Below are 24,893 nucleotides of genomic sequence, written 5' to 3'. Positions count from 1 at the left end.
GCCTGGGAGAAAATGTGAGAAGCAAACGACCTGAAATGTGACGAGAAAATTCATGGCTCTCGCATCACGATAACGCACCTGCAGACTCATCCCAGTTGGTGCGTGACTGTTGCACGAGAAACCAAATCACTTTGCTGCCTCGTCCTCCATACTCTGCAAACCTGGCCCCTGCGGACTTTCTGTTATTTCCAAAGTTGAAGATCTCGTTGAAAGGACGAAGATTTTCAACGATAGACGAAATACGGGATAATTTACAGACGGCGCTTCGCGCGATCCAGTAAAACGCGTACCAAGACTGCTTCCGGTTGTGGGAACGGCCTTGGGAGCGGTGTATGAATTGTGCAGGACAATATTTCGAAGAGGACCACGCACAATAAGTAGAAGGCAAGAGCTGAAAAAATTTATGGACGAAGTTCCGGAATTTTTTGAACAGACTTCGTATAGCAGTATACATTACAGCGAGGCGAGCCAAGACATCTGGTCGTCTATACTTAGTGCTACACAGCTGAAGCTTGGGCAAGTCTCTAGAGGAACGGAAGTTTCCAAATGATTGGAAAAGAGCGCAGGTAGTCCCAGTTTTCAAGATGGGCCGTCGAGCAGATGCGCAAAACTATCTGTTATAGAATTTTGGAACGTGATTTTTGCTCGCGTATCATGTCATTTCTGGAAACCCAGAATCTACTCTGTAGGAATCAACATGGATTCCGGAAACAGCGATAGTGTGAGACCCAACTCGCTTTATTTGTTCATGAGACCCAGAAAATATTAGATACAGACTCCCAGGCAGATGCCATTTTCCTTGACTTCCGGAAGGCGTTCGATACAATTCCGCACTGTCACCTGATAAACATAGTAAGAGCCTACGGAATATCAGACCAGCTGTGTGGCTGGATTGAAGTGTTTTTAGCAAACAGAACACAGCATGTTGTTCATAATGGGGAGACGTCTGCAGACGTTAAAATAACCTCTGGCGTGCCAAAGGGGAGTGTTATGGGACCATTGCTTTTCACAATATATATATAAATGACCTAGTAGATAGTGTCAGAAGTTCCATGCGGCTTTTCGCGGATGATGCTGTAGTATACAGAGAAGTTGCAGCATTAGAAAATTGCAGCGAAATGCAGGAAGATCTGCAGCGGATAGGCACTTGGTGCAGGGAGTGGCAACTGTCCCTTAACATAGACAAATGTAGTGTATTGCGAATACACAGAAAGAAGGATCCTTTATTGTATGATTATATGATAGCAGAACAAACACTGGTAGCAGTTACTTCTGTAAAATATCTGGGAGTATGCGTGCGGAACGATTTGAAGTGGAATGATCATATAAAACTAATTGTTGGTAAGGCGGGTACCAGGTTGAGATTCATTGGGAGAGTGCTTAGAAACTGTAGTCCATCAACGAAGGAGGTGGCTTACAAAACACTCGTTCGACCTATACTTGAGTATTGCTCAGCAGTGTGGGATTCGTACCAGGTCGGGTTGACAGAGGAGATAGAGACGATCCAAAGAAGAGCGGCGTGTTTCGTCACACGGTTATTTGGTAAGCGTGATAGCGTTACGGAGAGGTTTAGCAAACTCAAGTGGCAGACTCTGCAAGAGAGGCGCTCTGCATCGCGGTGTAGCTTGCTGTCCAGGTTTCGAGAGGGTGCGCTTCCAGATGAGGTATCGAATATATTGTTTCCCCCTACTTATACCTCCCGAGGAGATCACGAATATAAAATTAGAGAGATTGGAGCGAGCACGGAGGCTTTCAGACAGTCGTTCTTCCCGCGAACCATACGCGACTGGAACAGAAAAGGGAGGTAATGACAGTGGCACGTAAAGTGCCCTCCGCAATACACCGTTGGGTGGCTTGCGGAGTATAGATGTAGATGTAGATATCGCTATTTATTACTAAATAGAAATAATAAAACTAGAAAAAAATATTTGTGTAGTCTCCCCAGAGGTATACTGTTACTGGAAATGTTCCGAAATTGTACTGTGAACATCCATGGATTTTCACCAGTGTCTGATCATCCACATGGGGAGCACTGTACGAATAGCATTTATTTATCTCTGGCTGACATCTGAAGCCGTGGTAGAATCATGAAACATACAGAGTTACAGACAGTCTGAGGGGAGACCTGTCGCGTCCATTACCGTAGTGTCCACTATCTTTGCATTCTACTTTAATTCAAGCCAAATGCTATTACACCTTCAGCGCTATGGGCACCGGAATGTAGTGAATGACACCTTCCAAGGCATTACGTGGCTGGCCTCTGAACAGGTAACTGAGTCTGGCGGCCGAGGACGTACGTGACCCCTCGGGGGCAGCCGGCTCACTTTTGGCGGCTGGACGGCTGCTACTCGGCTGCCTGGCGCGATTTCACCGCGAGGCGAGCGCGCGCTGTCGCATTACGTCGACGCAGTTAAGCACGATGACGCCAGGGAACTGGCGGCGCCAAAGAGGAGGGGCGCTGGCGCCACTAACGACCAACCGGCAGCGGCTTCTGCCCCCCGCTGCTCCGCCACCGTCGGAGGACGTTGACATGGCTGTTCACAAATACCTACGTGAGTTTATCATACGACTGCGTGGCACCAAGACAAAATGACCACCTACTTAACCGTAGGATGCAAAGCGCCGAAAACACACATGAATGCATATGCAGGGCCTCCAAGGCCCTGCCATAATCTAAGATTTTCCTCTTTTCATATAATAATTCTTTGGAGTTAAGTTTATTTCTGTCAAATGTATTGTCGTATTGAAAGATTCCTAAGATACAGTAACAGGATCTGGTGGGCCTGAATAACATTTTATTAATTTAAAAAAAAAACCTCTAAGAGTGAATTTCTATCAGTTACATCCATTTACATACAACATATACAAATAATTTTATTAATTCACTTATAAGTTGCAGTTTACATTTTATAACATTTATTACAAGCAATTTCTTCAATTAAAACATACACATTATTCACAGTATTATGAATACAGGCAATATTTTGACAAACAGTTATTATTCACTGTTCACATAAAATTGCATTTTTCTTAGTTTTCAACATGTGACAAATAAGAAGCACAAAGAACGCCACTATGTTCCTTACAAATGTTGGTTTTACACTTAATGCATGTCATAGCACTTTCCCTGTGTTTATTAAATGGACAATGATTGCATCTTCTTCTTTTTCCTGAAACAGGTAGTTGGTTCGGCAATATGACAACTTCTTGAACACCACATCTTTGCATGGTATCAACGATTTTCTTTGGAAGATTATGGATCTGAATACGAAGTTCCATTAGTGGTCTTACCATTTCCTCTGCTAAATCTCTTAGGAACAAACGCCTTTTATCACTTCTTCCACTATGGTATGTCAGATGTTGGGCGGAAAATAAAATTTCACTGTTCACTGCTGCGACGTCCATCATATTCATCCATAATGCAAATGGCCATCTTCTTGTTTGTCTCTTGCAAGTGTAATAACCAATTTTCTGGTCCGTTTGATCTACTCCACCCTTCGTAGAGCTATAGAACTTTATTATATCTGGTTTTTTTTTTGCATGAGTTTCATCAATGTTTCTGTCGTGATGCATTGTGCTAATGAGAACTACAGACTTTTTCTTTTTGGGAACATAACTCACCATTGTAATGTCACCTCTAAATGCAAACAAAGAGGAATGAATCGCTCTTGAGGCAGATGGTTTCATCTCATTAGGAATTTCTGGTTTATTTTGTTTGATTGTTCCCACCACTGTAATTTGCTTCTGAAGAATCTCTTCTGCCAGCTGCACGCTAGTAAAGAAGTTGTCAACAGTAATATTTTTTGATGATCCTTCAATGCTTTTAGCAAGATCTTTCACCACATTCAATCCAAGATTTTTCTGAATAGGTTCATGGGGCTTCCTTCCCGTGTAAGCAATTCCGTCTAAAGCATATGTAGATGTAGCATCACACAACCAAAGTGTTTTTATGCCGCACTTGGTTGGTTTAGAGGGTGTATACTGGGTGAAGCTGCATCTTCCACGGAATGGGACTAGCTGTTGGTCAACTGTGAGCGAATCATTAGGAATCATTCTATTTCTACACTTGTCAAGAAATAGTTCCCATACATAGCGAACACCTGCAAGTTTGTCATCTGCAGATCGAGCTTGACAGGTACGCCTGTTATCAAATCTAATCATTCTCCTTATATCCTCGAATCTATTTACTGACATGGTGGCCTTATATGTAGGATTTGCCTTTTCATGCAAGAATAATTCTCTTATAGGGACATCCCAACTCTTCTCAACACCAGAAAGCAGTGAAAGACCAAGAAAACCCTACATTTCAGCAAGCGAAACGTTTTTCCACGTTTTACCACGTAAAGCAGCCACTCTTCTGCCTTCAATATTTGTGCAGTTGATGATTTCCTCTTGTATTTCCTTGGAGATGAAATAGTCCCAGGCATCCTTAGGTTTACAGGTTTTCAAACCACGGGCTGGACCAGGTGCCTTCTTTACAATATTATGGACAGGCGTACGAAAAGTTGCAGGAGGATCTAATTTCCAAATCGTTCCATACCGACTAATATATGTGTGGTCCTCTATACCTTTTTGTGGTGGTTCTTCATTTTCAGACTCTGATAAAGTAATATTATCGGAAGGACTGTCATCTGCCACAACATTCACATCTTCACGTTCATTGGCTGATTCTTCACTACTTGCATCTTCAAAAATATTTCCTTCCTCGCAAGAATCATCTTCTTCAAACCACTGAGCCACAAGAATTCCTAAATTAGCTGCATTTGCACGTACTGACTCTCTTGCTTTGCGTGTCGAAGCCATAGCAAAAGGCGTGTCTCTCGAACAGCAGGCTGTGAAGCACTAAACGAGTCATACTCGTAACAATATGGGTCTTGCAACAACAAGCAAACTACAGTAACAATGAGGCTGACAAGAGCAGCACAGGATAACAATACTATGCAGTAATAAAACATCTGATAGCAAAAAGATCAATAATACACCGACATCGCCAATATGTGAAAGTAATGTGTATTATCTTTTAGTTATTACTACTATAGCTATCGCTGCTGTTGGCACTCCTGTTGCTGGAAATACGACTACAGTTATTGTTGAATTAATAACTGCTCCCAAACAAATGTTGAAGACAATATAGGCTAAAGAACATTTATAAATGTGTGAGGGCTTCTGAAGCCCTGCTTATGCATTCACGGTGTATGGGTAAACGTTTTGAATTATACGAAAAACTTAAAAAGGTATGTCGTTCAGACTTGATAGGAAGAATGTCACAGTGTTAGTGAAAGAGCACTGGAAAGCAGTTTGAAATCAAATAAAAAAATTACAGAATTTTTTTTTAAAAAATCATACGAGGGCCCCGGAGGCCCCGTATATGCATCCTAGGGAACTGGCGGTGCCAAAGAGGAGGACCGCTGGCGCCACTAACGACCAACCAGCAGCGGCTTCTGCCCTCCGCTGCTCCGCCACCATCCGAGGACGTTGACGTGGCTGTTCACAAATACCTACGGGGTTTCATCGTACGACTGCGTGGCACCAAGACAAAATGACCACCTACCTAATGCCGAGTTCGTCTCCTTATACAGGGTGATTCTATGATAACGTTGCAAAGTTTCGAGGAAGGCGGAGAAGGGCTAATGTATCAACTTGAGGTAAGAAACTCTGGTCTGGAACGACCATGTCGAAAGATATAAGCGAAAATACTTCCGCTACCTCTGACAGCAGGCCTCTTCCCTCCATATTTTGAGGTGTGGTAGTACGGACCAGAACAACAAAAAAGTGTCCAGTAAGCACGGACCCTGAAGTGGATACCTTACGAGCTATGAGAACTTTTTCGGTAGGAGAGATGTGTTTCACAAGTAACAAAAATGAACAAGTCCTCATAGCTTTTAAGGTATGCCCTTTGCAGCCCATGTTTACTGGACCCCTTCCTTCTTTTTTTTTTTTTTTTTTTTTGTTCATGCTACTATCTCTAAAAATACGGAAAAGCAAAGAGATTGCAGAAGAAGAAGTCTGCTGTCAGAGACATCGGGACGATTTTCTCTTATAACTTTCGACTCGGTCATTTCCGGATCGGCGTCCTTCACCTCAAATTCGTACAAATTTACCCTTCTCCATGTCACCTCCGCAAATTTGGTAACATCATAAACGCCCTGTGGAACGCAATATACAGCGATTCTGCGTGCCACGGGTTCGGCAGCATCTTGCTAGGTTCACAGACGTCTACCCACAGGCCATGCCGTTTCCTTAACTTATGCTGGCGCGGAGCTGGTGCCAGATAATGCCTCACCTGTGTTCTGTGGTGCTCATATCGGAGGTATTTGGCGACACAGATATCACCTCCTCAAACTTCTGACGTGGATAGTTATCCTGCTTCAAGATGCGATCACTGTCGTCGAACACTTCAACATTAAAGCACACAGGCAGTGCGCAAAAACTTTCATATTGTCAACAGCTATCATGGTCTCTTTTATAACCTACCACAGACCTCGTAGGAGACGAAGTAAATATTCCTGAATTCCAGTCAAGAACAAAATGGTTCAAATGGCTCTGAGCACTATGGGACTTAACTTCCGAGGTCATCAGTCCCCTAGAACTTAGAACTACTTAAATCTAACTAACCTAAGCACATCACACACATCCATGCCCGAGGCAGGATTCGAACCTGCGACCGTAGACTGAAGCGCCTAGAACCGCTCGGCCACCGCGGCCGGCAAATCAAGAACAACTGCGAAGATGAGAAACATAGTAGTAGAGAAACTCGGGACAGCAAAACAGCTTAAATCACTTAATAAAGGTAAAGCCTTCGGTCCATATTGTATACCAGTCAGGTTCCTCTCAGAGTATGCTGATACAATAGCTTCATATTTAGCAATTATATACAACCGCTCGCTCACAGAAAGATCCGTAACTAAAGACTGGAAAATTTCTCAAGTCACACCAATACGCAAAAAGGGAAACGAGGAGGAGTAATGAGCTGAATAACGGGCCCATATCACTAACGTCGATTTGCAGTAGCGTTTTGGAACATATACTGTACTCGAACATTATGAATTACCTCGAAGAAAACGATTTATTGACACATAGCACGGATTCAGAAAATACCGTTCTTGTGAAAGACAACTAGCTCTTTATACTCACAAAGTAATGAGTGCTATCGACAGGGGATGTCAAATTCATTCCAATAGTTTTAGATTTCCAGAAGGCTTTCGACACTATTTTTCACAAGCGTCTTCTAACCAAACTGTGTGCCTATGGAATATCGCCTCAGTTGTGCGACTGTATTCGTGATTTCCTGTCAGAAACGTCACAGTTCGTAGTAATAGACGGAAAGTCATCGGGTAAAACAGAAGTAATATCGGGCGTTCCTCAAGGACGTGTTATAGGCCCTCCATTGTTCCTGATCTATATTAACGACATAGGAGATGATCTGAGTAGCCCTCTTAGATTGTTTGCAGATGATGTTGTCATTCACCGTCTTGTAAAGTCATAAAGTTATCAGATGTCCAAAACGAATTGCAAAATGATTTAGATAAGATATCTGTATGGTGCAAAAAGTGGCAACTGACCCTCAATAAGGAAAAGTGTGAAGTTATTCACATGAGTGCTAAAAGAAATCCGCTAAATTTCGATTACGCGATAAGTCACACAAATCTGAAGGCTGCAAATTCAACTAAATACTTAGGGATTACAATTATAAGTAACCTAAATTGGAACGATAACATAGATAATGTTGTGGGTAGAGCAAATCAAAGACTGCGATTCATTGGCAGAACACTTAGAAGGTGCAACAGGTCTACTAAAGAGACTACTTACACCACAATTGTCCGTCCTATTCTGGAGTATTGCTGTGCGGTGTGGGATCCGCTTCAGGTGGGACTGACGGATGACATTCGAATAGTTCAAAGAAGGGCGACTCGTTTTGTATTACCACGAAATAGGGGAGATAGTGCCACAGACATGATAGCGAATTGGAGTGGCAATCATTAAATGAAACAACAAGTTTACTGTTACCAGTCACCGTTTTATTTTTTCTTTTTTCCCCGACGCGTTTCGAAGGTTTAAACCTCCATCATCGGGTGGATTTACATTAGTTAGTATTACATATGTGTGTATGTTGTGTTACGACATTTGGAGGAACTTGTGGCACTGCCTAGTGGAGAAACAAGACACTATTTCAGAATATGGTTTTGGATACCTTTTGACAAAAAATTAAACTGATATTTAATGGTAAACTTTAATAAGTAAACTAGAGTACCTCCAGTGGTCACAGGTTCCTTTTTCTGTCGTAACACTTCACATGTATACTGCCACATTTGTAAACAAATATGGCGTCTGGAATCAGCTGGGTGCAAGGTTCGTACAGCAGAAGAGAGGACATCGCAAAGTGCAAATAATATACATTGTAACAACATTATTACAGAATAATCGTTTAAACCATTTGGAGGTGTTTGTTTTGAGGTGTCAAATATATGTGTGTGTACTTCAGGTGGTATATACATCCAATTTTGAAAGGTTAAAACAGCTAAACATTCGTACTCGTTTATGCAATCAGGTGAAATGTTAAAATGGCTTAAACTTCATACTTGCTAATAACAATTAGGTAAAATGTTACAGGCTTGAATTACAATGATCATATTGGCTACAGCAGTAAAATCATACATAGATGACACTCTTTGAAGAAAGAGAGAGAGAGAGAGAGAGAGAGAGAGAGAGAGAGAGGAAGGAGTGATTATATGAGAGCAAACATTTACATGGCAAGGAGTCTTAAGATTGCATGTTGCATATATTAGCTGCCTAAAGGTTGGGGTAATACACTGGTTAATGTTATAAAATATGTAGATAGATATACATTTGTGCCAGTAGTTGGTGTACATACAGTTTTAAGCTGACAGGGGGTACAAGCTGTTGGTGTGATGAATTATCTGTGAATGAGGTCAATCTCTTGTACTCTTGGCGGCTGTCAATTTTTATGGTAAATATTAGGATATGTGCACGTGTGTGTGTGTGTGTGTGTGTGTGTGTGTGTGTGTGTGTGTGTATTTTAAGAGTGTAGGCAGTTGCTGAAAACAGAGATGATACTATTGTAAATATTGTCATTTTTGTCATTTAAGATGGATTCTGGTTGTTTCATTTGGTGTTTGTATATTTGGAGGGTTTCAAGGATGTCTAGTTTTCTGCCTTTTGGTTGGATGTGTAGGATGCTAATGCTTGTGTTAACATGGTGTTTTGTTTCATGTAGGTGGGTAGCTATTGCTGATGTGTGGTATTTTTTGTTTTTTAGTGCTGCCATGTGTTCCTTGAACCTAATCTCAAATGATGAAGCAGTCACAGTCCAAACATTCAATTTTGTACACACCTGTGTGATGAAGTGGGTTTCGTGTGCCGATGTTGTGGAGTAACTTCTGTCCAATCTTGTTGTCTGTTGTAAAGGATATGCTTATGCCTTTCCGTTTGAAGACATTAGCAGTCTGGTATGAAATGTTACCCAGAAAGGGGATTGTATGCAAGACATTATTTTCTTTTTGTTTTTTGTGTTGTGATTGCTTTGCCATTATTGAGTGTTTTAGAGTGTCTATTATGGAGTTGTTATAGCCATTTTCAATAGCTGTTTGTTTTATTATTTCAATTTCTTGATCACGTTTATCTTCTGAGAGTGGTAGTTGGATAGCTCTATTAATCATGTACCGGTATGCTGCCATTTTGTGTGCTGCGGGGTGGCAAGAGGAGTTGTGGATTGTGGTATGTGTTGTGGTAGGCTTCCGATAAATTTCAAACTGATGTCTGTTATTCTTTATTGTAGTGGTAAGGTCTAGGAAATTTATACTGTCATCATTAAAACAAAGTCTTTTTAGTTGCGGCGGGATCTTCTCATGAAATTTCAATCACCAGTTTTCCCCTCTGATTGCGAAAACATTCTGTTGGCACGTACCTACATAGGGAAAAACGATCATCACGATAAAATAAGAGATATCAGGGCTCGCACAGAAAAATTTAAGTGCTCGTTTTTCCCGCGCGCCGTTCTAGAGTGGAACGGTAGTGAGACAGCTTGAAGGTGGTTCATTGAACCCCCTGCCAGACACCTAATTGTGAATAGCAGAGTAATCACGTAGATTTAGATGTAGATAATACTACCCACTAACCTGAGTACGTGCATGTTGGCCTGCATGACGGGGTATCCGATCATAGCCATCGACTCGGTGTATCAAGAGTAATGATTCATCAGGACAGGCGATCGATAAGTTATCATTGATTCTCGATCCAGGCTCGATGATCCCGAGCAAACTGCATCTGTAATTGACGATGCCCTTGGATCAACATTGTAACAAGTGGATGAGCCCATTATGCAAAAACGTGCGTTGATCCATGTGTTACCTGCACCAGCATTGTAGTCTGCCACAGATGGGTGCTTTACAGAGGGGGGAAGTCGCCTACTCGTGCTCTTGTCGTCCTCCGACCACTTCCCACAGATCCTTACGACAGCAGCACGTTTCCACGCTTTACAGGTTCGTTCCAAGGCGCTGGGCCTTTAACAATTCAGTCTTTGAAAAAGACAGTTATATCAGAGGAATTCCTCATTTGCAGCCTCTATCGTCTCTAGAATAGCACTCTATCCGTCTCTGTTCTGCTTCTGTACTTTTCTTACCGCTTCTCGAGCCCATAACCCGAGCAGGTAGCGTTCATACTTGCAGTGGGTGTGGTCACAAAGCTTTGGCTGTCAGCGCATAAACATAAAAGATGTCGATGTATTTGGTATTGTGGGATTAACTAAGATTAATTTCTGAACCCCGAATCACCATCTACGCTGAACTACCCTTAAAAATCATTACTGAAATCTATGTGCGACCCACTATCTGCGTGCTTACTAATGTTTTCTGACGCTAGTAGGAAGCCTAAGTTGTCAACTTGCGATAAAAAAATAACAAACATGTAACGCCCCAAAAAAAGAAATCAAACTCAATAAAGTAACAGGGTGCATTCTCTACTGAAATGAGAAAATTCACTGGAATGAATAATTTATTACAACAGATTCGTATATGAACTCGGATGTTATAAGTAAACAATACAGGAAACTGATCCTACAAAACACGTGTACATCACAGTTACCTCACAGGACGCCCATGCTCAGACTCGAACATCGAACTTCGCTTCATCGCCACCCACGGACCCAACTATATGATGTGCGCACAGCACTGTCTCCTAATAAATTCTTTTCCGTGGAGTTGCGGAATGAGCCCCGATGCATATACCACGTCGTCCGTGTATGAGTTCTCCACTTCTGTGTTCCGAATCAACTGTTGATGTCCCTCTCAAATCACACTTTCCAAAAAATGTTACTCCACGTCGAGCACCTCTGAAACGCATCCGATAGATTGCGTTTGGGAAGACTTGTCTATGCTAATCGCGTAATCAAAAACAACTGTAATGGGCTAGGCTGAGTTAGCACGTGAATGGGTGACCATCCGGTCTATCCAGCTTTATTGGGAACCGTGGCGCACTCGGCCACTGTAAGGCAAATTGAGGAGCTACTTGATTTAGGAGTAGCGGCTTCGGTCTCGTAAACTGACATACGGCCGGGAGAGCGGTGAGCGGTGTGCTGATCACATGCCCCCCCCCCCCCCCCCCCCCTCCAAAATCCGTATCCAGTGGCGCCTGTGGTTTGAGGATGACACGGCGGCCAGTCGGTACCTATGCGTCTTCGGGCGGAGTTAAATTTTAGTCTCCCTCCAGGAAATGACCGAAAGAGGTTCCCCAGTCGAAAGACTTGCCACCGTAGGTTACTGATACTACCGGTATGCCTCTAATGTCACTGTCTGGCTCCGAATCATGGCACTTGTTTTTTAATGCATGCCGGCAATCACTTGTCGTAAGAACTCAAATTTAGAAAAATTCACAGGCTGCGTCAGCGACAGCCTGAAAGCATCCAGCGCATGATACTACTCACATTCAGAGGGCCTGAAGCACTGGAGACAATGTGCTGGGCTTCGTCAGCAGCAGGCCATTGTCGGACGTTTGGCGACTGCCCGTGCCGTCTACCTCAGCCCTTGTGCTTATTCACTTAACGTGACATCAGCTACGAGTCCCCACGTACTCTCCGCCGTTCTACCTATGGCTAGCTAATTCCGCCCTCTCCGAATTCGACTCATTAAGGCAGCCCTCGGGTATGAGTCCGAAGTGCACGTGTCTCTCGACTTAACGGCAGCACAGACAGAACATCTTAGTCAACAAAATGCAAGACCCGTCACCTCTAATTACCCAATGCAACTAGATGCCGAAGCATGCAGTATGTAACAGTGTCATTGATTATACGTCGTAACAATAACTAAAGGGAAGCAAGCCCTCAGAACTTGCCGTCTTTCGAACATCTAATAACTGTTGCTGAAATACAAAGGCGATTTAAGCTGACAGAAAAGAATTCCAACACCGACACCAGTAACCGACATGCCTCACCACGCCGCCTTTTTCTGAAGAACGAATTACACTGAATGCCTAGAGTAATAATGAACTACCAATCAATAAGAATAAGATCAATAGGTACACCAAGAAAGAGGCGGAGACGTCAAATAGAAAACAACCGAGATAACAGAGGCACTGAACTCTAGGACGTAACATGCAAATCCCTAATACTTGTAGAAATAATATGAAGAAACATTTCCTCTGCGCTTCGGAGCTCTGTTTAAATTGCAGATCACAGCATAACTGACTGACTAAATAAGTTAAAAGATCGGATGAGGACAATGCCATTCTACCTCCAAAAGCGCCATGCCTAATAAAATAACGTGCCGGTAAAACCAACCTTCAGGATAATGACAGCTTTACTCTAACCTTTATGCACTCTGCTGGACCACATCTCAGCCTACGTGTTGAAGCTGCGAGCTGATAGATTCCAATTGCAGTGAATTTAGATCTCAAAAAAGGCGAATTCTGTCCCACCAGCAACGGTCTTCCCCGACAGGTCGTGAGGTCCGCAAGGTGAGCAGGTGACATTTGCAAAGCTCACGATGTTTTTAAAGGACATTGTTCCTCCAGCTTCTGCTAATGGTGCCTAGAAGAGCGTCATTTAAATTCGAATACAGTATGAACGATCTTTGCATTTTAAATAAGTGCTTTGTTAGAAACGTACCTTTGCTTTGTATTCTAGGATACTTCTTGTTCTTCACAAGTAATCTGTCGTAGCATAACCAAGAAGGTGAAATAGTTTACTTTGCTGTCGATTTTAGTACTAGAATCCATCTGATGCAGAAACTTCCATGCTTGAGAAAGGAAATAAAATTTTCTCGAAAGTAAATAATTTTCTCTCCGAAAATGGAAATTTACTGACCTTGCTTAAAACTCAGTGTATGCAAATTCCTAAATGTACTGGGTCTGAACAGGCAGTTGGAAATAGTAAGCGAATGGACATCAATAAAGGAAGGACAATTTGTAGGGGTTTATTTCGATAAGAGCCTTAAGTACGAGTTATATGACACAGTTCTTTTTGAAAAAAGGAAACACCTAAACTCTCCAACTTCTGTGTAAGGCATAATAGGAGAGTTTGGAGATGAGAATATAAAGCAAGATGAGTAGAAAGGGGACTCCGGAAAGTAAGTTAGGCATTGTTATGGCAGGCCAAGTAAACTGAATGCTGCACTGCACTTCAAAGAGGCGCAGATACGTCAAACTATTCTTCAGCATAATCACATAGTCTCTGTAAACAACGGTCCGAACAGCACTTCAGTTCCTCGATGACAAAAATTCGCTCCTTGGTCACGGACCCGTTCGAGAACCGCTCTGTGAACCTCCTCATCGCTGGAAAATCACAGATTGCTGCTGATCAATTTATCGACTGCCTGTACATTGTTGTATATGATCATCATCGACTATTTTGCGGGTTTGAACAAATTGTTGGCACCATTGCTCTATGACTGTAGGTGACACTGCATTCGGTCCATATACTGCCAGAATTTCACGGTCAATTTGGAAGTCAGAGGTTTTGGTTACTCTGGAGCATGTTTCCAGGTGGCGCGGCATTTCGCCCGCACGCAGTGGCGCACCTGTCATCCTCACCGCAGCAGAACTGTGTCTGCAGGAAACCTACACTTTGTACTGTCTTCTGACAACGGGCTAGTTTTGTTAGCAGTGGTCCTAGCGTGGGACGATATGTGGAACTCGGTTTTCGAAGTCTTCTCGTACTTCAGAACTCCATTCATCAATTATTTAAAGCGTCGTATTCGTTGGCAACTCTTTACTGAGGAAGAAAATTACCTGTTAAAAAGAAGCTTATTATTAGTATAATATATCGCAATAACTCTAGAACCCGTTGCAGGGAACACAACCGAACATAACATTTGTTCTCTTGTAGTTTTGTGTCGATAATTAATCGTAGTTCTGAGGCAACAGTATCATTCCTAAGTATCCTAGTAGAAGACGAAATTAATGACGTATACTATTCATAACTCAGACTTAGTGTGACACGGGAAAGAGTAACGTATTCATTCAAAAATATCTTAGGCAACCTACCCAGTCATATGAAGATTCCAGTAGGTAATGAAATCAGCTTCAGATTCAAACTAATATAAACTACGCTTAACATTTTCGAAAGTCTAATAGTATATTGTGTGTGTGTGTGTGTGTGTGTGTGTGTGTGTGTGTGTGTGGGTGGGTGGGTGGGTGGGTGGGTGGGTGCGTGCGTGAGTTAGTGAGAGAGAAAGAGAGAGAGAGAGAGAGAGAGAGAGAGAGAGAGAGAGAGAGAGAAGGGGGCGGGAGGAAGGGAGAGAGAGTAGTGTAGTTAAATAGACATGACTGTATGTACAAGTAGAATGCCACAGCATCATATACACCAACGTGAAGAGTTATTATACCCACGAACAGTTGTTGTTTTTGTTGTTGTTGTTGTCGTGGTGTGATGCTACTCTATCCTGTGCAAGCTTCTTCATCTCCGTGTAACTACAGCGAGCTATATACCTCTGAATATGCTTACTGTATTCATTCCTTGGTCACCCTCTACGATTCTTACCCCCACGCTTCCCTCCAGTACAAAGTTGGTGGTCCCTTGATGCATCAGAAAGTGTCTGACCAACCGATCCCTACTTTTAGTCAGATTGTGTCACAAATTTCTCTTCTCCCCAATTCTATTCAGTACCTCCTCATTAGATACGTGATTCATCGGCCTAATCTTCAGCACTCTTCTATAGTACCACATTTTAAAAGCTCTTATTCTCTTCTTCTCTAAACTCTTTATTGTCCATGTTTCACTTCCATGCATAGCGACACTTCATACTAATACTTTCAGAAAGGATTTCCTGGCACTTAAATCTATACTTGATATTAACAAATTTCTCTTCCTCAGAAACGCTTTTATAGAAATTGCCAGTCTACAATTTATATCGTCTCTACTTCGACCATAATCCGTTATTTTGCTTCCCAAATAGCAAACCCCATTTACTACTTTAAGTGTCTCATTTCCTAACCTAGTTCCCACAGCATTACATGATTTAATTCGACTACATTACATTATCCTCGTTTTGCTTTTGTTAATGTTCAGCTTATATCCTCCTTTCAAGGTAATGTCCATTCCGTTCAACCGCTCTTCAAAGTCCGTTGTTGTTTCTAATAGAATTACAATGTCATCGGAGAACCTCAAATTTTTTATTTTTTCTCCATGGATTTTAATTCCTACTCAAAATTTTTCTCTTGTTTCTTTTACTGCTTGCTCAATATATAGATTGAATAACATCGGGGCTAGGCTACAACCCAGTCTCACTCCCTTCACAACCACTGCTTCTCCTTTGTGTCCCTCGACTTTTATAACTGACATCTGGTTTCTGTACAAATTATAAACAGCGTTTCATTCCGTATATTTTACTCCTGACACCTTTAGAATTAGTAAGGGAGTGTTCCAGTCAACATTTTCAAAAATTTCTCTAAGTCCACATATGCTATAGACGTTGGTTTGCCTTTCCTTAACCTATCTTCTACGATAAGTCGTAGAGTCAGTACTGCCTCTCGTCTTCCTACATTTCTCTGAAATCCAAACGGATTCGTGTTAGTATTTTGCAACTGTGACTTATTAAGCTGATAATTCAGTAATTTTCCCACCTGTCTGCACTTGCTTTCTTTGTAATTGCGATTATTACATTCTTCTTGAAGTCTGAGGGTATTTCGCCTGTCTCATACATCTTGCTCGACAGATGGAAGAGTTTTCTCATGACTGACTCTCCCAAGGGTATTAGTAGCTCTAACGGAATGTTGTCCATTCTCGAGGCCTTGTTTCGACTTAGGTCTTTTAGTGCTCTGTCAAACTCTTCACGCAGTATCATATCTCTCATTTCATCTTCATCTACATCCTCTTATATTTCCATAATATTGTCCTCAAGTACATTATCCTTGTATAGGTCTTCTATATACTCCTTCCGCCTCTCTGCTTTCCCTTCTTTGCTTAGAACTGGGTTTCCATCTGTGCTCTTGATATTCGTACAGGTGGTTCTCTTTTCTCCCAAGGTCTCTCTAATTTTCCTGTAGGCAGTATCTATCTTACCCCTACTGAGATATGCCTCTACATCCTTACATTTGTCCTCTAGACATCCCTGCTTAGCCGTTTTGCATTTCCTATCGATCTCATTTTTTAGATGTTTGTATTCCCTTTCGCCTGCTTCATTTATTGCATTTTTATATTTTCTCCTTTCATCGATTAAATTCAGTATCTCTTGTGCTAACCAAGAATTTCTACTATCCATCGTATTTTTACTTACTTGATCCTCTGCTGCCTTCACTATTTCATATCTCAAAACTACCTCTTCTTCCTGCAATGTGCTCCTTGCCACTGTTTTAGTCGATCGTTCCATGGTGCTCCCTCTGAAAGCCTCAACAACCTCTGGTTCTTTCAGTTTATCCAGATCCCATCTGCTTAAATTCCTACCTTTTTGCAGATTATTCAGTTTTAATCTTCAGTTCGTAAATTGTCGTGAGTGTCCACATCTGCCCCTGCCTTACAATTTAAAACCTGAACCCTAAATCTCTGTCTTACCATTATATAATGATTCTGATCTCTATAATGATTAAGATCTCTTACACGTATACAACGTTCTCTCAGTATTCTTAAACCAAGTGTTAGTTATGAGTAAAATATGCTCTGTGCAAAGTTGTACCAGGTTGCTTCCTCTTTCATTCCTTCCCCTCAATCCATATTCACCTACTACATTTTCTTCTTTTCCTTTTCCTACTATGAAATTCCAGTCCCTAATGACTATTAAATTTTCGTCTCCCTACACTATCTGAATAATTTCTTTTATCTCATCATACATTTCATCATTCTCCTCCTCATCTGCGGAGCTAGTTGGCTTATAAACTTGTACTACTTTGGTAGGTGTGAGCTTCGTGTCTATCTTAGCAACAATAATGCGTTCACTATGCTGTTCGTAGTAGCTTACCCACACTCATATTTTCTTATTCACTATTAAACCTACTGATGCATTACGCCTATATGATTTTGTATTTATAATCCTCTATTCACCTGACCAGAAGTCTTGTTCCTCCTGCCACTGAATTACACTAACTCTCACTGTATCTAATGTTAATTTGTCTATTTCCCTTTTTAAATTTTCTAACCTACCTACCCGATTGAGGGACCTGACATTCCACGCTCCGATCCGTAGAACGCCAGTTTTCTTTCTCCTGATAACGACGTCCTCCTTAGTAGTCGCCGCCTGGAGATCCGAATGGGGGACTATTTTACCTCCGGAATATTTTACCCAAGAGGATGCCATCATCATATAACCATACAGTAGAGCTGCATGCCATCGGTAAAAATTACGGCTGTAGTCTCCCCTTGCTTTCAGCAGTTCGCAGTACCAGCACAGCAAGGTCGTTTTGGTTGGTGTTACACGGCCAGATCAGTCAATCATCCAGACTGTCGCCTCTGCAAAAACTGAAAAGGCTACTGCCCCTCCTCAGGAACTACGCGTTTGTCTATTGTCTCAACAGATACCCCTCCGTTGTGGTTGCACCAACGGTACGGCTATCTGTATCTCTGAGGCACGCAATCCCCTGCTACTATTATGTAACCAAATTTTACGTTTAAAGTTCCGTTTCACACTTCCACTACCAGTGGAACAATTCCATCAACTCTTTTTGCTTTACAGTATGTCAACCATGCCAAAACAAAATTTTGCTTGTACTCAAATCAGGTATTACACAACAGTTATGTACCAAAGTAATGGCCGCCATTTCTAATTCCAAAAGTACTCGATGTTGCATCATTTTTCTTCATTTTCCTTAATCTTGACACAAGTATGTCCATAGCCTCATTATACCTTTTACATAATTAAAAAGTTTCTGAAAGTGCACTAATTTCTCACACTGCATCTAAATGACATTTCTTCTCCTGCCATCTTCAAACAAAAATCTAAACAATGGGTGAGAATACTCTTGAAATAACAATTGTACTCACAACATATAAACATACACTATAGTCAAATTTATAAACAGAAAACAAGGGAGCATATTTTGCAGGCCGGCACATAGTGAAACTTGCTTTATGTCACGTATCATACAAACTAATCGCTGGAAAATAGAAGTATGAAATCACGATGAAAGACTGACGGATTTGTAGCCAGTCACAGCTGTTTTTAGCAACAAACACCGCAGGCATTAACTGGGAAAAATGATAATTTAATATGGTTTCATTCGAAGTACAGTTACATACAATACATCAATTTAAATTGGAAGCCTCATACGCTATTTTAAGGCAGTAAAAAGATTATTACATCGAAAATCCGATTCCAGGTTGTCTTAAACTGGACCTAAGACTGCACAGGTGACCAATAAACACGGATAGTCAAAAATTCGTACGTTTTTCTCCGAAAACTATTGATGTCGTATTTACAAAATAAGCTACTTGTCATGTTTGAAAGCCCAATCCACAGTTTACATATTGCTCATTGGGAACTGACATACAGGAAATGACACCTTGTTCATGCTATATTTCATGTCACTCGGTTTCAGTTCACTTATCGTTCATTCCTTTTTGCCTGTATAATTCATTTGCGTTTCCCTCCTTATAGTCCTTATTCCCTAGAGAGTCAAAATGCTAGTATAGTCAAATGAATTTTTCTCTGCATATTCTAATAACATATCTACGCAATTCAGTGGCTCGGTGTGCGAGATAACACATAGTTGATACCCTCATCTTGGCTGTCCATCTCTGACAATACATACGTTCTTTACTATATCTGCACCACTTAGCTGTTAAAATCCCCGTTTATAGCCTTCACTGTTTAGGTACTCATGGATTCTTTCGACATCTCCGTCTCCACAACAGAAAATTTGTTTAATAAAGTGAACTATTCATTTTACCTATTGCAGAACACCTGAGGCTTGCATCCGTTTTCTTTTTCCATACTCGCCAAACAGATCATCCAGAAGATGTATAATCGACAGTTTACTGTAACTTCATATTCAGCAGTATGTTTCACACTCATAGGGCTCTTACCGAAATAAAAAACAAAATATTTTTAAATACTTATTTCAGTTGTTTCAGCTGAAAATTGTCACAAATGTTTACTAGTTTCTATCAATTAATGATCTTCTTCAGATTTATTAACTCATGAGTTTTGAAAAGTAAAATTTTTTTAACTTTAGTTTTGGTACAGTGGGCAAAACTAACACATGCTCAGACAGTACACCAGTACGATCAGGAGGGTTTTCGTGGTTGTCTGGGACAATTCATACAGACGTTCCATTTATATTCCAAATTTATTTACAAGAATATCACAATACCTGCATTTACATTTTCCACACACACAGTGCTTTAAAATTCTTTGCTGAATCTAAACTTTGTTATAGGCAGAATACGCACAAAGAGACAATAACTTAACCAAATGTCAACAAAAGTGATTTTATTAAAAAGTTATCAACTTTGTATTTTTAAGAAAAATTTAAAACTTTTATTGAAAGATAAGTTTACTGAATCTGAACCGGTCAGCAACCTTCCTGAACAAGGTTGGATCCTGACAGGCTTCTGCATGTCAAATGTGGGCTTCACATTACCCCCTTTGGACAAACTCAAAATATTGGCAGAGGCGTGGCCCAACATACTCCAAACTTAACAACACACTCAGATTCATATTATACAGACTCTGCAAAAGAACTCATGTTAATATCACACAGTAATCATAATAAACCTTACAAATAGCAACTTGTGACGCAGGCAGCTGATATTAATGACTCATTAATTATATTCATTTAAGCTAATAATTTACTAAAGAAACAATACAGGAGGTACGCTAAAGCTACTCCGGGGGCTTTCCTTTATTTGCTAAACATCCGGATAGCTCACAGCCATAAATTCCGCCAAAAAACATGTTCATGTCGCAGTCCGTTCAAGGGCACTGTCTAAATGGTTCAAATGGCTCTAAGCACTACGGGACTTAACATATGAGGTCATCAGTCCCCTAGACTTAGAACTATTTAAACCTAACTAAGGACATCACACACGTCCATGCCCGAGGCAGGATTCTAACCTGCGACCGTAGCAACTGCCACTGTCTAAATTCAGATAACATACTAGCAGTCCACTCTGAAGGTACAACGCAATATCGACACAATGCCTAAATCACTCTTGCACTCCGCCGTAGGGTGGAATTCAAATTACAGGTGACCAGGCAGATAGACACGGAATGAGTGCTTCCGAACAGAAAACGTTCCCCACTTGCCTTAAGCAAGCACTGTAATATTTCTGGCTTTACAGCCATCATATTCAGCAACAACGATCTCTTCCTAGACGGGTTGAGAAGGGAGTGGTGGCAAGACGACGTAATTTGGTGTGAAGTACTGATGAGAGATGGTTTGTTGGATACGAGTATCGTGAAAAAGACTGCCTAAATTGGGGTCCTCCTCAGTGGTTGGCTGCTGCGTTCGGAAGTAGCGCGCTAAAGTGATAAACTTCTGTTACTAACATTTGCAAAACTAAACAGTAGATTTACTAGCATTCCATATAAAAGCGTCTCTCAATAGCAAGCTATTATTTTATTATTTCAAAAGCGTTAACTGACAGCAAGTTAATAAACAATTGTTAAACGAAAAGACAGGCGAAGCTCTTCGAAAATCTTCGGGTCGCGTCTAGCTTGGATGGCGGGCGAAGTGGTTCGGCTGTAGGATCAGAGCTGCTACAGCAGTTTCGGAGGACAGAGATATCTGCTCTGATCGTTATCGATTAAGAACTTAATTAGCAATCTCTGGTTATGTGGACATGTAACTGAGAGCAGGAACTACGCAAATATGCTGTTCATTAATTGTTTATTTTCTATGAAAGTGTGAAGAATGAAGATAATTTGAGATTTTAAAGCGGATTATACACACATCAAAAAAGTTTTGCATCACGTAGGTTCCGAGAGTTCCTGAACCTGTACAGAAAATTGGAATAGAGATCAACATAAACATCATTTCCGCCCTTTTTATTGCTCATGAAAACTACACATTGCACGTTCTACCACCATACAGCGAGACCATTAGAGGTGGTGGTCCAAATTGCTGTACACACCGGTACCTCTAATACCCAGCAACACGTCCTCTTGCATTGATGCATGCCTGTGTCCATAAACAGCCCTTTTCAATCTATCCTAGGCATGTTCGATACGGTTCATGTCTGGATAACATGCTGGCACCTCTAGTCGAGCGTTGTCTTTATCCTGAAGGAAGTCATTCACAAGATGTGTACGACTAGGACTGCGAATTATCGTCCATGAAGACGAATGCCTCAACAGTATGCTGCACTCGCTGGACAGTGTCTCTAAGGCGTTCAGCCTGACCGGGTTGCCTCCAAACACGTCGCCGACGATTGTCTAGTTGAAGGCATGTGCAATACTCATCGATGAAGAGAACGTGATGCCAATTCTGAGCGGCCCATTCGGCATGTTGTTGGGCCTTCTGTACCGCGCACAGAGTCGTGGTTGCAAAGATGGACATCGCCATGGACGTCGGGAGTGAAGTTGCGCATCATGCAGCCTATTTCGCACGGTTTGAGTCGTAACACGGCGTCCTATGGCTGCACGAAAAGCATTATTTAACATGGTGGCGTTGCTGTCACTGTTCCTCCGAGTCATAATCCGTATGTAGCCCTTGGGTGGCCTGAGCGAGGCATGTTATCGACAGTTCCTGTCTCTCTGTATCTCCTCCATGTCCAAACAACATCGCTTTGGTTCACTCCGAGACGCTTCGACACTTCCCTTGTTGACAGCCCATCCTCGCACAAAGTAACAATGCGGACGCGATCGAACCGCGGTGGTGACTGTCTATGCGTGGCTGAACTACAGGCAACACGAGCCGTGTACCTCCTTCCTGGTGGAATGACTGGAACTGATCGGCTGCCGGACCCCCTCCGTCTAACAGGCGCTGCTCATGCGTGGTCGTTTACATCTTTGGTCAGGTTTAATGACATCCCTGAACTGTCAAAGGGACTGTGTCTGTGATACAGTATCCACAGTCTACGTCTATCGTCAGGAGTTCTGGGAACCGAGGTGATGCAAAAAATTTTTTGATTGGTATAATTGTGCAGTTTATGTTCTGCTAATAAAAAAAGAGAGTGGCAGCCCACATAAACAAACTAATTGAAGATTTAATTATTTATACAATATCAGTTCGTCGCTAAGGGTTTATTACAGCCTGAAGATAACGGGCTCACGACCAATGTACAGTCTTCTGCGAAGGGGACAACAAGGCCTCAGGTTGGTGAACATTGTCCACTCAGGGCGGTTCCCTGCTATCTCAGTACAAATAAGATCAGGGACACGTCATCTGTGGTAACACAGAGGATGTATGAAGGTGTGAACTTTTCGTGGGAAGTAAAATAACGTACGCACGGAAATCCCTCTCGCTGACTATACCTCTCTTTTGCACTTTCCGTACCACCAGAATCCGTACTATTCATTCTTGTAGTCTCCCGCATAAAACTCGTCACACCGACAGACAGCCAATCACGCCGGCTACTGGCTCCTAGCAGCAGCTGTCACCTCTATACAAGCCGCAACCACTCCCTCCGTGCGCGCCGAGACCCACTCGATTGACTCTTAGCCCAAGCACGTCGGTCCAGTATTAGGGTTCAGCGTACGGATCATTCCCATTAGGTGTGGTGGAAAGAACTCACCTGAAACGAAGGGCCGAGCAACAGATTTGTTGGAAGAGACCAAACAGTGAGGTCTTCGGTCTCATCGGGTTAGGGAAGGATGGGGAAGGAAGTCGGGCGTGCCCTTTCAAAGGAACAGTCCCGCATTTGCCTGAAGCGATCTGGGGAAATCACGGAAACCTGAATCAGGATGGCCGGACGTGGGATTGAACCGCCGAGCGGCAGATTCAGATTGTGCGGGCAAGGGGCAAATTTCAATGTTCATGATTAGCAATATTATTTATACAACTGTATTTAATAGGTTTACAATTTTAAACAGTAAACCGTCACAAGCATGGTTTAAAAAAGTTTATTTAAATCAACCATTACCGCTATCGGATTTCTCGCAAATCCGTTTTCTTGTAGCCCTTAGAAATTCCCATGATTTTCTGCTGGGGCCTGGTTTTTAGTCGTTATTGGTTGTGTAGACTAAGAAAAACAAAAAGTTTTCCGTTCAAAATTAGGTAAACCTATTTGCAGAGCACGTTCCAAAATGTGGAAATCTTAAAAAGTATAACAGAAATACATGACAAATTGTTGCACAGTAATATACGTCACGTAAGTTCCCATCACGTTTCATGTTTTATTAAAATTAAGACTGTTTCAAGTATGTTCCCGCGAAGCACAAAAAATGTTGTATAGGTCAAAAATATCGTCCTTTTCAAACGTAATGAATATCTTATTACGACCAGACGCGTTTCGCTTTCTCCTGAAGCACCTTTAGTGGTCACTGTAACGATATGTTATCATTTTTCCTACAGTTTTGTTTGCTAGGATCATGAACAGTTCTCATGCTACCATAAACTACTGTAGACAGTGTTACCTCTGATCGTTACTCTCGGTTTTCTTGTTGTTTACGTAATTCTTCTTGTTGTTTCACGTATATGTATTACATTTTTGCATTCGGCACTTTCACTAGCACCAAACACATTCACGTTTTGTGCTGTGAAGAACCAGTGTCCCCTCGCCATTTCATGTCTTTTGTTTTGCTATTGCAGGATGTGTTCGTTTATTGTTTGTTTTCGTAGTGGTGGGAGCGTCTGCTATTGCTGTCTGTGTGCGTGTTTATAAAGGGAGATAACATGTCTTAATTACGCTGTGTGTAAATTGTTGCTTTTCTATGACACAGTGATAGTTGACTAGGGTTTCGTTATTGCCTAGTTTGTGACACTATGGTATTTATGGTGTCTGTTGAGGGCTGTTATTTCTCTGTAATATGTTTTATAAGTTTAAATAACGTTTGTTTATTACATTTTTCTTCTCTATTACTACTTTTTAAATTTGAAAATACTATTACATGTTTAGGAGATGTGTTTTGCTATTCAAGTGGTTCAAATGGCTCTGAGCACTATGGGACTTAACATCTGAGGTCATCAGTCCCCTAGAACTTAGAACTACTTAAATCTAACTAACCTAAGGACATCACACACATCCATGCCCGAGGCAGGATTTGAACCTGCGACTGTACCGGCCGCGCGGTTCTACACTGTAGCGCCCAGAACCGCTCGGCCACCCGGCCGGCTTTTGCTATTAAGTCTATTTTCATATGCTTTTCTATTGTGGAGAGGTGGTAATTTTCTCGGCGGAGATGTTCAGCAAATTTTGAGTGGCTGGTGCCACATTTCCTTTCTGCTTTGTGTTCTTCATACCTTATTTCAAAAGTTCTGATTCTCTGCCGTAAGAACAGAGCATTACAGCTGTTCCACTGTAGTTGGTAAATGCGAGAATTTTGGTACATTCAGTACGATCATTCTTTTTTAGA

The 24,893-nt window shown here is 41.7% G+C and overlaps 1 protein-coding gene across 1 annotated transcript in view; it reads right to left on the bottom strand.

Moving 5' to 3' along the window:
- The window catches only part of LOC124712475 (putative GPI-anchored protein pfl2), a 63,376-nt gene that overhangs the window by 7,935 nt on the left and 30,548 nt on the right, over window positions 1-24,893 (bottom strand). The window contains exon 3 of the mRNA XM_047242770.1: window positions 4,541-4,731. Within this exon, the coding sequence (XP_047098726.1) occupies window positions 4,541-4,731 (191 nt within the window). The remainder of the gene's footprint in view (window positions 1-4,540; window positions 4,732-24,893) is intronic.

Source organism: Schistocerca piceifrons, chromosome 8, assembly GCF_021461385.2.
Source record: "Schistocerca piceifrons isolate TAMUIC-IGC-003096 chromosome 8, iqSchPice1.1, whole genome shotgun sequence".
Classification (NCBI taxonomy): domain Eukaryota; kingdom Metazoa; phylum Arthropoda; class Insecta; order Orthoptera; family Acrididae; genus Schistocerca; species Schistocerca piceifrons.
Note: the sequence above shows the minus strand (reverse complement) of the source record. Positions and strands in the feature narration are given on the sequence as shown.